The sequence below is a fragment of the Pelodiscus sinensis genome, chromosome 8 (assembly GCF_049634645.1).
Source record: "Pelodiscus sinensis isolate JC-2024 chromosome 8, ASM4963464v1, whole genome shotgun sequence".
In the NCBI taxonomy this organism is placed as follows: Eukaryota; Metazoa; Chordata; order Testudines; family Trionychidae; genus Pelodiscus; species Pelodiscus sinensis.
In genome coordinates, this window is record NC_134718.1 from 38767319 (window position 1) to 38781965 (window position 14647).

Here is a 14647-nt window from a genome sequence, read left to right on the forward strand (position 1 = left end):
AAATGCTGGGAATAGGTGACATGATGAGTATCTGTTCTGTTCCTTTCCTCTGACTTGTTGGCCTCTGTTTGAAGACAGATACTGAGATGAATGGACCATTTGTCCGAGCCAGTTTGGCTGTTCTTGTGTTTTTACGATCTTTATAGTTGATTGGTTTATCAGTACAGCTGCATCAGTAAACTTAAGAGACGTTTGAGAAACAATGTTTCTGTTAAATACTCGGTGTACATGATTACATTGGAAGTAAATATTATAAATTGTTTTTTATTAACTAGACATCCTTTTGGTAAAAAAAAGTTAACCTAAAACTCATTACATTTTTAAAAATTATTGTAGTTGACAAATTGAGCATGATTATTAAATGAAATTGGTAGCTAACCACATGGATCTAAAACCTGCCTTCACTTAGGCAAGTAGTCCTGTTGAAACAACTGGGGCTATTTGTATGAGCACGATGTGCAGGATTGGGCCCCATGACTTGTATGAAGAGATGGTGTGTGGGAGTAGCCTGAATTTCAAACTCAGAAGTGCTTAGTTTTACATTTATATGAAAGCATTTTCTTGTATTTTAAAAATATTAACATCTTTGAAACAGTAATAACCAAAACACATTCATATAAATTGCCTTTTCTCTTGCTCAGGTTTTTGGATTCAAAACATAAAAACCATTACAAGATATACAATCTGTAAGTATGCTTTTATATTTATTCCTTTCAAAATAGTATTGTAAACATAGCTCATGAGTGAAAGTGTTTTATTCATCCTTGGACAGAGCTGAATATATTGTTGTACAGGTTATTTCGGGAAAACTGAAAGCATTATTACTTCATTTAGTAAAGTGTAATGAAATTAAATGGAATGCTGGTATAGGTTCTTGTCACTTGATCTACTTTAAATTGAATGGCATACAACCCATTTTAGATCCTTAAAACCATGTAGTAAAATAAAAAGTAATTCACGTTAGGGTTTTTTAATGCATTAATGACAGCTTTAGGGACGAAACTGCAAAATAGGTATTTTATGTTACTCTGCATATCTACTTATATAGCAATTTATCATAGTATACACTTTATTTAAACCAGTGGTCTCCAGCCTTTTCACACCCAAGATGACTTTTTAAATGACAGAACAAGCCAAGATCTACCACCCCGCCCCTTCCTCGAAGCCCCGCCCTCTCCATTCTCCTCTTTTCCACTTGCTATCCCCAACCCTTATACCACTGCTTTTTTCCCCCCAATTCTTCTGTAGGAAGAGGTTTTTCCAACACTTGGTCTGTCTAGACTGGACCAAAGGTCAGAAAAAACCTTCTTTTGGAAGCCCCCTTATTCCTTGTGGAAAGAGGAATATAGAGGTGACTGAAAGATCATGTTTGTTCTTTCACTAAAAGAAGTGGAAGAATCCTGAATCCTGAAAAATTCTGGAATCCTGAAAAACTCCTGCAGTCTAGCTGTATGCTCCCTGGATTGAGACAAGATGTGTAGGCTCTGGGGGTGGGAATGAGGGATTTGGGTGTGGGAAGGGGTGAGAAGTGCAAGCTCTGGGGGAAATCTGGATGCAGGAGAAGGTGGATAAGGGGACACTGGCACGGGGAGAGGGCGCCAGGCTGGGCAGTGTTGGGGTCAGATGTAGGGTTAGGGTACTAAGGAAGCCACAGACTTCTGGATGTGAGGGTTCAGGAATTTGGGTTGGGGTATGTGAGGGGCTCAGAGCAGGGGGTTCCAGTGTATGATAGGCTCCGATGTAGGGTTTGGGGAAAGGGGAGCACAGGAGTGTTATGATGCTGTGACCAGATGGGTTCTTAGTCCCAATTTGGGGTTTGTTGGCTAGGCTTCATTTTTAAATAAAATACTGTCAAACAAAAAGTTTCTGCATTGTCTTTATTTCCGAGAAGGGCAGGGTACCTGCCTTGAGTCAGGGGTCACTGACCCAAGAAAAGTCAGTTGGGGCCACAGAAGTGAGATGCAAACCCCTCCCAAGAGTCACTAATGTGGCCCCAACTGTGTTGGTGGGAACAGGGGACATAGTACTGGGGAAGGGTGCTAGTGGGTGCTTTGGCAAGACAGGGTGCCAGTGGGGACAGAGTTCTGTGGCTCGGGATAGGGGAATGGGGACAGAGTTCGGGGAATGGAGACATTCTGTGGCTGGGGACAGGGGAGTGGGGACAGAGTTCTGTGGCTAGGAAGAGGAGTGGGAATGGGGGAGTGGGAACAGGAGGCGGGCGGGGCAGTGGAGGCAGAGAGTTCCCTGCATCTGCCTCCTCCCAGGATTCCCCCCCAGGAAGCCAGCATGTGCCTCCTCGGGGGCCCAACTCACCCCCCCCCCCCCCGGGTGCCTGCCCCAGGGCCGATACCCCCCCCCCCCCCCCCGGCGCAGGGAAGCCCCGCACGCACCTACCCCAGGGCTGACTCACCCCTCCTCTGCAGTGCAGGGAGCCAATGCTCCCTCCCGCAGTACACCTGGCAGAGCAGCTATCGCACTTCTGGAATCGCCAGAAGTGGCACTGAGCTGCTGGACTTCTGTCCATCCCCGGGAAGTTGACACTACCTCCATTTTCACTTGAGGTAGGTAGTGGGCTTCTCGGGAGTGGGAGGGAAATGTGGCCTCGCGATTGATCGACCTCTTGGTGACCACGGATTTAAACCATACTGTTTTGAATCTGTGAACTGTTTGCTATCCCTGTCTGCAATTTTGAATAAGTTATTGCAATAGTAACTAGAGTTGAACTTTCCTTAGTTTTATAGGTATAATGCTTGTAGCTATATCTGTAATCAAAGTATTGTGTAGGGTTTTTGCTAACTATCAACTCGTGTCTTCATTTTCCTTTTGTTTTATTTTGTTTAATCCAATATATATTTTTCTTCTGCTAATAAAAAATCAGTCCAATAACTACACACTGTAAATAGTAAATCATTAAAAATAAATCCTGTTGGATTGTTATTTTGACATATATGAAGATAGTTTAAGACTTGATATGCATAATGTATTGATATTAACCAAACTATATATTAAAATAATGCAACTTTGACAATTTTGAAAGTGATTTATCATGCATTCCAATGATGAGGTTCTTATCTTGTACCTGTAAATTTTTCAGAAGGCAACCTAATTGGAATATATAACCTCCCACTGACACATGTGCCAGCACTATGTGACTGATAGTATTTCTAAAAGCACTTGATGAATCATTTGAATATGTTTCCCTCAAAAAGCTAAATAGGTATTTATTTGGGTTTCTGTCATGATTTCAGTCCTTCTGTAGTTCAACCTGGTCATCCAAAGCTAGGGGGCTGATATCTGCATTCTGGAATTTATTTTAAAAAATAATTATCAAGTAGAGGACTTGTCACATAGTCAGATTGTGTTTCAAGTGGGGGTTTTTTTTGCTTAATTATTTTAAAATGCTTATTTGTTGAACTGTCAAGATTGAGTGAAGATATTTCTATGCTTCCATCCTACCCTCCCATCAAATACTGTTTGTACAAGTCAGTCATTTTTCCTGGGTTGATATGTAATAGGATAACTAATTTACTTTTCTCTGCTTATGACTGTCAATTTCAGTGAAGTGTGGCTTTGGTATTGTTCACAAGATCAGGAAGTGTTGAATTGCTCGGTACTGAGCTTGTCTTTTTAAACTGGCATAAACAGTGGCAGGTTAAAAATGGAAGTAAACATACTATATGTGTTACAGTTTCTAAATCAGGTCAGAACATAAGACTTTATAAGGAAGAGGTGAGAAAAACCTCTAATATATAGATGGTTAAAATAATGTTGGAGGCACACAGCTGGCTAGATAGTAAAGATGAAAACTTGATTACTTTTTTAAAACTTTGGGATTAAAAATGAGGTGAGCATAATAGCCATTATTTTTTTCCTTAGGCATATGACTCTTTGATATATGTATTTTGCCAATACATTCCAGATTTTGTAATGTTATCTGATGTATTTTTGAATCCCATTAATTAGTGTATCAGAGGCTTTTGTTCAACTTCACAGCAAGTTTTTGAAGCTGAAATGCAGATCTTTTTCAGTTATAAGAGTACAAAGACAGTCTTGGGTTTTGTGTCCTTACAAGATGTGTATTTCACTTTTTCTCTGTGTGGTTAATTCAGGATTGGCACAGATGCCTTAATTCTTTCCCAGAATCACCAAATTTACTCTTTGTATGAGACATTTTTCTCACAAAAGCATCAGAGGAGATTTATTTTTCTTTCAAGAAGCGGGTTGATTGAAAATAGATTAAATGGTTATAAAATGGTTCTTCATTGTAAATGCCGCTCATTTGTGTAGAGAATCCAGAAAATCTCTTAATTCTTATGATAGGGACAAAATCTGTACAAACTCCTAGCCTGAACAGTTATATTTGTAAGGATTGTACAGGAGTAATTTAGCACAGCATTTGTTTCCAAGGTAGGAAAGGATCAAATCCTAGCATTCTGTCACCAGCAAGGGATGTGTGTGTTATGGCTTCTATGTATATCAATCCCGAAGACGTTCCTTCTCTTGAAGTCACTAAATTTTTAATTTAAAAATAAGCAAAGCTGTTGACAGTACTACTAATAAAAAGTGAAGTGGGGCCCTGTGGAGGGGGAGAGAGGAGAGAAGATCATGTCATTAGACTATCATGACACTGGGAAGGTATCTGGAGTGTATGCAATCTCAATATCTACATCAGACAGCTGCATCAATTTAAATTGTGGCTTTTAATAGGGATGTAAAATTGCATTTAATCAGTTAACAGGTTAAATGTTATGTTTAACCAGTTATCTGCTTAAATGGGAAGGGGATGTCGGTTAACCATAACGTAAGCATCACCTGGTAAAGGTGATACTTATTGGTTAACAATTCCCTTTCCTAGTTTATAAACCATTTTAAATAATTGGTGTTCAAACTGTGTAGATAGAGCTTATTATGACAATTTGGCATTTCACTTCCTAGGCTGTGTTTTTTCGAAAAAACTAACTGCAGGGTTTTTTGAAAAAACTTCACCTGCATCTAGACTACAGCCACGTTCTTTCGAAATTAAATCGAAAGAATATGGCTTTTCTTTCGACGGCGGTACTCCTCATTTCACGAGGAATAACGCCTTTTTTTGAAAGTGCTCTTTTGAAAAAAGGCGCTATGTAATGCAAACTGTGCTTTTTCGAAAGAGAATCCAGACTGCATGGGTGCTCTTTCAAAAAAGCGGCTTGCTTTTTCGAAAGTACTGGTTGCAGTCTATACGCTCTTTTTCGAAAGAGGCTTTTTTGAAAGTATCTTATGAAAAAGCCTCTTTTGAAAGAGGCTTGCAGTCTTGACGTAGCCCTAGAATATGTTTATAAATATAATGGTTTCCTTTATTTTTTTTAGTCTTTCGGTTCTGTCCTTCACTCTTATTTCTTGTACATCTTCTATACCTTAAATCACTTGTTCTCAGTTTTCTGAAGTCTTATTTAACCCATATTCTTTCACTTTTTCCCTCTACTTTTATACACTCAAATTGTTATCTTTTTATTCTTAACTTCTTTTTTGTTCCCCTTCCTCTTTCTTTCTTGTATACAACATTCTTGCAGCCTTCTCCTTTGAGTAATTAGTTGCGTGGCTGTTCCTCTGTGTGTCCTCTTACATCTATGCTGAGTTCCATGTGCCGAAACAAGCTGTTGCCTTCTCTTTGGCTTTGAGACATATCAGTCAAAATGATGGATATTTCATGCTTGTATGACTGCCAGGAAGGTGCCAAATTGGTTACAGGTTAAACCATGGCCATTTTAAACCTTAAGTGGCTTTTCAAAATTTTGAAGCCACTGAAGCTGCTAGGGATTCCTGAAGGCAGGATTTGCTACAAAAACACAGCTGTAGCTTGAATTAAAAAAAAAGAAAATAAAGCAGTCTTAAATAGGAGCTCATTTACTGTCTTACATTTTATTACAATTCTAGTTGGACTTTTAAACAAATGTTTAAAATTCTAAATGAAGAAAGAGTAGGTAAGATTTACTACTGTACTTTGAGTGTCAGTGTGCCATGAGTGTGAGACAAGTCTTGCTTAGCAGTGCCTCTTGTGGCTGGTGGCTTTTTTGTACTTCTGTGCAAGGGTATAAAAGGTGGAGCAGTCATGTCCCTGCCAACATTCCCTCTTATATGACAGTGAAACGGAAAGAGGTGTAAGCCACCACAGAGGATCTGCCATTTGAAGGGAGGGAGTTCTTGGATGTAGAACAGAGAAAGCACTCAGTTTACTAAAGGACTCCTGGGCCATATTATAATCTGTAGGTGTGTATACACTAGCTTTCACCAGAAACAATACATATAGTAAGCTCAACAAGAGGCAGTTTCCTACTCCTAGAGTAGACAATCTAAGTATCTTCCAAGAAAAGGAAGAGATGACCTGCCTATTGTCCTTAGATTTAGTTCCATAAAACAGGCATCAGCATCACCCATAGCTACTGTGTTCGTTTCCACACTCTATTCCCTACCTCTCTCCCTTAGGGATGTTAAAATGCATTTAAGTGTGTAACTGCTGAAAATTTCAGAGGTTACATGTGGTCTCTGTATGAACCGGCTTCTGCCTGTCCCTCCCTGCTCTGCTGGTCCTGACAGAGAGTAGTGCCAGGGTGTCAGAGGCAGTCATCTCCCTGGGATGTTGAGAGACTGATGCAGAAGTAGCAGCACAGGGGTTAGAGGAGGCAGTTCCCCAGGAACTGGTGCATGCAGGCAGCCAGCTTTTAAGCCAGCTTCATGCATGTACCAGGGGCCTTCATGTAACTGTGAAGGTTATCTGATGAGCCCAGACTCATCAGTTAACCGTGTACATAGTTACACTTTCATATCCCTAGTCTCTTTCTCTGTCTCTCAAGAGACTTTGCATGAGAGCCTATTTGAGAGAGAATTGGCCTCATTCCTTCATTCAGGAGCAGAGGAGGAAGGAACCTCTGAAATATGGAGAAAGAGACTCACTCCTGATACTCTTTTGTGCTGAAGAAGAAAAGGATCGTATCCTAGAGCTGAGGAGACTGAACAGATATACTGCCTCAGATTGAGATTGGCAACCCTTGCCTCCATCTCTTGTTGGGATCAAAAATATATCTGTCATCAAACAAGACATGTACTTCCAATTAGTACCTACCTGACCCACAGGAAGTAGTTGAGGTTCACAGTGGGGCCAAATCACTACCATTACAAGGTACTGCCATTCGCATTCACCAAAGTATCGAGTGGCTCCACAAAATACCTAGTGGTAGTTGCTGGTGGCTCACCTTTGAAGACAGGATCCACATCTATCCTTGGATGGGATCAGAAGCAGATCCCAGGAGGAAACAGCAATAAGCCTAGAGGGAGCATATCTACACAAAGGCAGGTACTTACTGTAAGGGTTGCTGCTGAGATAAAACCATACTGTGATCTAAAGGCTTCTCTTGGGATATTGGGCCATTTATTGCAATGCATGTATGTAACACTGCTTGCCAGATTTCATCTGTGGCCCCTATAATTCTGACTCAGACCAGTCTATTCTCTACCAAAACACCAGAAAATCTGAGTACCACCTCATGTTCTTGCAGAACTGAGAAGTTGGAACCCAAGAATATATAAGGGCATTGTACTGTTCTGCAACTCCCTCCCTGACAAAGACAGTAATTGTGAATATTTCATCAAGAGTTTGGGGAGTGCAGCTGGATCATGGTTTTGGACCCTAGAAGAGCTGAGATTTCACTCAATGTCCTAGAACCCAGAGCCATCATGTTAGGTAGAAATGACATACAAGCTATCTTCCAAATTCCCAGAGCAGCTCCTGATGGACTGTGCCTGAGCAATGCAATATAAACAAGCCATTAATTGCCAACTCATCACTCCTCTGTAAGCCTCAAACTTTGGACACAGAGCTGTCAATACAGGTCACCCTGATGACTCTCCACAACAGTCGGGCAGGTAACTTGAGCAGACAGGTAACAATTATTAGTGGTCACTGAAGGGATCCATTATAGAGCAGTTACTCTGCTGTTAGGGGAGAGACCTGTTTGCCACTCAGGACAATGCTGAGTTTCAGAAATTTTGGTCCAGAGGGGCCATGAGATTGGGGGTCTTTACCAGACACACTTTCTGCAGTAGAATTGAGGTGTGCTCTTCTTTTGATTATTCTGGTCCCCCTACAGTGATTTCTGAAATCAAAGGACGACCGAAGAATTATCATTTGCATAATTCTCTTGTCTAGAGTAGTATTGGCTCAGACCTGCTACAGATGTCAGTTTAGTTGGTTGTTCAGCTCCCAGAGTACCAGGACTTGATGCTACAGCACCATGGTCATATTTGACCTGAAATTTCTGCATCCAGCGGGCTGGGTGTTGGCTGGCTAAGTATCACAGATAGCAATTTCAGGGTATGCTTCTATAAAGCCAGGTGACATCTACCAGGAATACTTACTTGTCTTAATAGAATTGATTTCTTGTGTGTGGCCCAATATAGCTTGCACCCTGCAGGCACAATATCCACACAATATCCATGGCTCCATCTTCCTTTAAAATGGTCATGCCTTTAGTTCAGTTTCATTAGGTCCCCTGTGCTGCAATTTCTGCTACTCATGCACTGGTACAATTATGCTTGATCTTCTCTCACCTGGCAAATCTGAAGTTCTCTAAGGACCTGTCTCGCACTCTCCCATCAGAGAATCTGAGCCTGTCCAGGATAACATCTTCATCCTCTTAAGTCAGGGGCTTTTTCTGGGAACCTATCAGAGTGCTCTTTCCTTCATTTCACTCTGAGGACTGCATTCTTAATTGCTATTCCTTTGCTTAGGAGAGCATCTCTGAGCTCTTATGGCTGATCCTTTTTATACAGCCTTTTGTAGCTGCTAGGTGGTGGTGAAATCTTACTAAAGTTCATCCCCAAAGTGACTTCTAATTCAGATGCAACTTAATTAACTTATCTTGTCCAAGTCCCATTCCACACCAGGGGGGAGAAGTTGTTTTATACTGAATGTTTCAAGAATATTGCTTTACTACATCAGTGGAACCAAACAGATTACCTACTTTATTTCTGGCAATAACTGGCTGTTTCAAAAGCCAAAACATCCCAGCTCAGAGAATATGTATGTAGATAACATAATGGATCTTACACTGTTTCCATTTAGCTGGTATATGTGTGTGTCTCAATGTCGGGACCAGAGGTGAAAGTAGGCCTGCACAGCGTTTCAGTAAGAATTAGTCGCCAGACCAGTGTGCACACAGCCAACTTTTTGCTCCCCCGTTGGCAGCCTTGCTGGTAGGGTCTTGCAGCAATGTCAAAGTGCTGCTATAGCAGCACTGCTGGACTCTTATCAAAAGAGAAGCTGTCAGATGGAAGCCAAAGGTTCAGCTGTCCTGGGACCTGGTGATTTAAAAGGGCCTGGGTTAGAGATGCCAGGTCTGGTGCAGGGCTCATGGGTAAGTTCTGACATTTACTTTGACCCTGGATCAGGGCTCACCAAAGTTCAAGTGACCGCCTCCATCTTCTTCAGAAGTGTCAGTTTCTAAAATGTACAAGACAGTGACATGGAGTGACCACTAATCTTCACCAAAGAACCACCAGTTACTGTAGGATATCCTTAGTTTTCAGCAATATCTTTTTTATTTGCCATAGCAATTTAACCAATATATTTTAAAACAACATAATCTAAATTTTGTAGGTCAAGTTTAGCTGTGGTGTTGAGCTATAGCGGTGATGTGACCTTAAATTTTTTTTCTTGGCTTTCCTATGCTGATTGTTATGTAACAAAGTGTTGTAGACACCTTAGACTTATCTAAAGTATTTATATTGAACTTTAATCTTTTCTTTTTAGATGTGCTGAAAGACATTATGACACCACCAAATTTAACTGCAGAGGTATGTTTGTGCTGCCTAGAGTCTAGGCTATTAGCTTCTTTTCCTTCCCATCTTCTCATTTTATTTTTCTGAACTAAAGGTGCAAACTGAAACTGTCAAATATCAATGTAGTGTTTGGGGGGGTGGGAGGAAGAAGAATTGTATTAATGTAACTTAAGAGTCTTTCATAAGAAGCTTATAGTGGTGCTTAACACTGTGCAGAGAGTATGTTCTTAGCAATTATCTGTTATGGGCTAAGGACACAAATAGATGAAATTTATGTGTAAGTCTGAGGTTATGACTAAAGCTGATTTTAAAACAAACTTTGAAGCACTCTGTTAGATTTGATGAACACTTAGTTCCCAAAAAATGGGTAAAGCCATGCTTATTGGTCAGTGGGTAAATCTGCACTGCAATTAAAAAAAAACAAAAACTGTGGCATCACATGTCAGACCCCAGGTCAGCTGATTTGGGGTTGCAGGTTTTGGGCTGTGGGGCTGAAAAATTGCAGTGTGGACATTCCTGCTTGGGCTGGAGTCTGGGCTCTGACAGCCTCCCACCTCATGGCGTTTGCATCTGGGATCCAGAATGCATAGGCAGTAATTCTTAACCCTGCAATGTAAGAGGCAGCTCTGCCAGAAAGTTTTGAAATCAAGGCTTCCCCTATCTAAGTAATTGAAACTGCTTCATAGTTTCACTATTCTGCCATGGTTGAAATGGGGTAGCTCAGTGTTCTGATTTGAAGCTTTTCCGGCTACTTGAGGGGATGTTTTGGATGCTACCGAGTATAATTATTCCTCTCTTGACCCTCGGTTAAGCTAAGTCTTTTGGCAGGACACCTAGCGAAAATAAACTAATATTGCTGTTCCATGTCAGCATTGTTCTCCCATAGTGGCTCTAGATTCCTGCATGGAGCATTGGCAGAGCAATGTTTTTGGATACAGTGCATTAAGAGTTCACTCTCATATCATGATTCAGAATGGGTGCATAGATAAATAAAGGTTCTTCAGTGTAGATAGAGTTGCCAACTCTTCAGGATAGTCCTGGAATCTCCAGGAATTAAGATTAATTTTTAATTATTTTTTGATAAAATCTCCAGGAACACTTCCAGGGGAAATTGGCAACCATCAGTAAGGATGATCTAACAGGTTTTGTAGGAGCTTACTTTGCTTCATATGGATCTATAAAAGGAATCCCCTCCAGTGTGTTAAATAACAGAGTAGATTTTAACTTTAACAGGCCATGCTGCAGCTGTAATACTCAGACTCCAGTTCATTAGGATCTCCAGAGCTAAGTATCTAATGAGTGGTATAATCTCCCTCGGTGTTTGTTCCAGTATTTTTCAAAGTGTGTGTGGGGGGCAGGGAGGGCGAGGGCAACTGGCAACCATGGACAGAACTCAGTCATTTTTCCTGAGTCTGTTTAAATTGTCTTAGTAGACGCTGAATCTCTAGTTAGGGTTGCAAAAGAGACCGTCAAACACTATCCGAGTTCAACTGATTCTGCAGAGTCTGCTGTGGTTTGCAGAAAGGCAGAAAACAAGAAATCATAGGTTTGAACTGCCCCATTCATTTCAGTGGGTGCAATGTGATGCTTTAAACATCATTAAACTATTTCACTGATTGTCAAAGCCTGTAAGTAAGGAGAGGAAGATTGATTCCAGGACTTCCAAGAGTAGGAGGGACATACACACAAATGAAGTTGGGTGGACCTTTAACAACACATGATCAGATGGCATGCTTACTTTCAGGTATTTTGTGCTATGAAGGAGCTTACATTTCAGAAAACACTTACTGAAATCCTTTTACTCTAGAATATCACAGAGTCCTTAACACAGTTGAATGTTATGCTTTATTCTAGTTGCTCTACCATATCTTAGCTAAGGTGGTTCAGTTGGAGAGTTGCATTATTTTTGTCTTTCATCACAAAAACAATCCACCTTTGATATATGATAAAGTTCTTAAAAATCCCCTTCTTCCATTCACCTTGCCTTCCCCTTAGAGAAGAGCAAGTTTTAGTAATTAAGTACTCAATAAAGAGAAGTGATTTTGGGGGGGGGGGGTGCCCAACATGAAGTATCTTGAAAGAGTTTGATATTCAGAGGATGGGTTTTCAACCAAATCAGGTGTCTTCATTGTGGAGAAAATTAAGGCCAAAACAAAATGAAAAGCTATTCAGAATGAGACCTTTAGTCTCTGTGGTACATAACAGTTTACCTAGAGTTTATGTAATCTTTTAGTCCTTTCCTCTTAGGATTGTATCTCCTTATTTTGGGGAGCAAGTTGTCCTCCACCCATCTTCTGTCTTAGCTTCCCTCAGTTCTTTCTTGGGTATAGGGATTTTTCCATGATCTTTAGGTGAATGGTCTAGAGGAGCCTGGGCCTTCTCAGCTAGTTCAGGATCTAGCCCTTGCCTGGGGTTCCTGAACTGGGAATGACTTGTCCATCCCAAACTCCAGACTATCTTGTTCTAGTTTTCTCAAGGCTGTTTGAAATATTTGCCTAACTCAAGCTTCTCTGGAATCTTTAGCGGAGCCCTTCCTAGGCCCTTGGCTCCTTGTCAGCAATCAACTATGCTAGTCTTGACTCAGATTTAGCCCCTGGAGAGCTCCCACAACAAGCTGCTCTTCTCTTGGAACTTTTTCCAGGATCTCCTCTGTGGCTTTTTCTCCAGAGGGAACCTTGGCCAGGTCTTACCAAAATTTCAGATGGCAATATTCTGATTTTACCAATTTAAAGTGTCATGGACCCTCGTTTAAATCCATGTCAAATTTCATTGCTTTTTGTCAGTTGAGACTTTTTTGTACTTCCAGGAGAACAAGAACAAGTCTGTGCTGTGAGTGAATAAGCTGTTCTAGCAGTTTTTTTCCTCAGATAAAATGGTACGCTGCTCTGCACCAGAATTTTTTGCTAAAATAATCTCTTGGTTTGACAATAAATGTCATATCTCTTTTGCTCTCAGATCTTAACTGTCTCTACAAAGAAATTTACATACCCTTTGAATGTTATATACAACAAGTCAGTAAAATACTAATGTAAAGACTTACCCAAAATTCGATGCTTTATGTATTCTTTGGCCAAAACTAGAGAGTGAGTGTCCAAGGTACAGTTTGACTAGATTTGGATGGCAATTGTGCAAGAGTCTGTCTGCCCTTAAATCAGTGAGGGAACCTGTTGGGCAGAGTAAATACTGCTTTGTGTGACTAAATATACTGAGCAGCAATATAGGTATTATCTATTTTGCTTGACACTGCAAGACGGGTGTGTTGTATTTTGGGTGCTGCAGTCTCCTGGTTATTGCTTATTTCTCTCCACAGATTTAAGTGTCTTTTCCTTTTTATTTTTCTGCTTCCTAATTCTCAGTAGTTGCCATCTCTTGTTTGATGTATTAAGTGCGAGGGAAGGGAGAAAACATTTTAAAAGTAAAACTCACATATTTCAATGGTGTCTGTTTTTGTGGGCTTTTTGTTTGGGGGGAGGGGCAGAGATTTTTTCAAATAAACAAAAGTTATGGTTACATTGTTACATGTGTATTTGAGCCTTTTGGAATTAATTATGCAACTATGACTTGTTAAGTCCCAGGAATAGGGTGAATCATAATCTCAGAACTCTTGAGCAGAATTATCTAGTGTTATCAGTGGGCATGGCGTAACCCTCTATTCTTGGAGCAATAGGTTCTGGTATAATGTCTTATTCAACAGGACAGTGTCATCTTAAGTGTGTGTAATTGGGGAATTTGCTGGGGCAAACCTATTAGACTGTGTTCCACATCTTGTATGCCATCTTTCTGGAAACAGTCATTATGGTATTTGTGCCAGATCTACTTAACCTATTCAGTTACCCTCTTTAGACTGTTAATTGCGCAATATGCATTTTGTGAAACTAATCTTTAAATTTGAGATAACATTTACAATGTTATCTTCCTATCACAGTTGCACAGTATCCTTTTGAAGACCATAACCCACCACAGCTAGAGCTTATCAAACCTTTTTGTGAAGATCTTGACCAATGGCTAAGTGAAGATGACAATCATGTTGCAGCAATTCACTGTAAAGCTGGAAAGGGACGAACTGGTGTAATGATTTGTGCATATTTGTTACATCGAGGCAAGTTTTTAAAGGCTCAAGAAGCTCTAGATTTCTATGGGGAAGTAAGGACCAGAGACAAGAAGGTGAGTTACTGTACCCTGCTTTTTTCCACACTACCATCTGTTCCCTGGTGCTTTTGCTAATTAAGATAAATTCAGATAGGCTTTCAACAGAAGACTTGATTGTGTTGATTTGCTAGATTAACTTTTGGTTTAAAGAAATGACAGAACTGTGTTCTTGGTAATAAGATGCTTCCGAAAGAAAAATGCTGAAGTTGTGTCTTATTTCTTTTGTGTGTCAGAAGATTCTTAACGTTTGCTAGCCATAGGAATATCAGCCCACCTCTTCTAAGGGTGTTTTGCATTATATTACATCAAGTGGGTGGTAAATGGTGAACTATCCCATTCACTTATACAGGCATGGGCTTTAACCAATTGAAAGATAGGACTATTCTAGTTTGTCCCCTTTACTGCAGGGGTCCTCAAACTGAGGGTCATGATCCCTCGGGATTGTGAATATCAGCCTCCATCTGAAGCCTACTTGACCTCCAGCACTTATAAATGTTCAATATAAAAAGATGTTTTAACTTTTTTGGTGGTGGTGGTGGTGGGGTGTAGTTGCACTCAAAAGTTTGCTGTGTAAAAAGGGTCATTAATACTGAAGTTTTTGAGAACCACTGCTTTAATGGAGGAGCTCTCTGGTTCTTCTCTTTCTTCTAAGGCATTCTGCTGCTCCTTTACTTGTCATGGTTGA

The 14647-nt window shown here is 40.5% G+C and overlaps 1 protein-coding gene across 3 annotated transcripts in view; it reads left to right on the top strand.

Moving 5' to 3' along the window:
- PTEN (phosphatase and tensin homolog) overlaps positions 1-14647 on the top strand; it is a 90862-nt gene that overhangs the window by 37486 nt on the left and 38729 nt on the right. The window contains exons 3-5 of one of the 3 annotated variants that reach the window (XM_014572722.3): positions 642-686; positions 9785-9828; positions 13739-13977. In XM_014572722.3, coding sequence (XP_014428208.2) covers positions 642-686; positions 9785-9828; positions 13739-13977 — 328 coding nt within the window. Of the gene's footprint in view, positions 1-641; positions 687-9784; positions 9829-11865; positions 12689-13738; positions 13978-14647 lie in introns of those variants that run through there. The other 2 variants (XM_075935083.1, XM_075935085.1) reach the window with 2 other exon arrangements.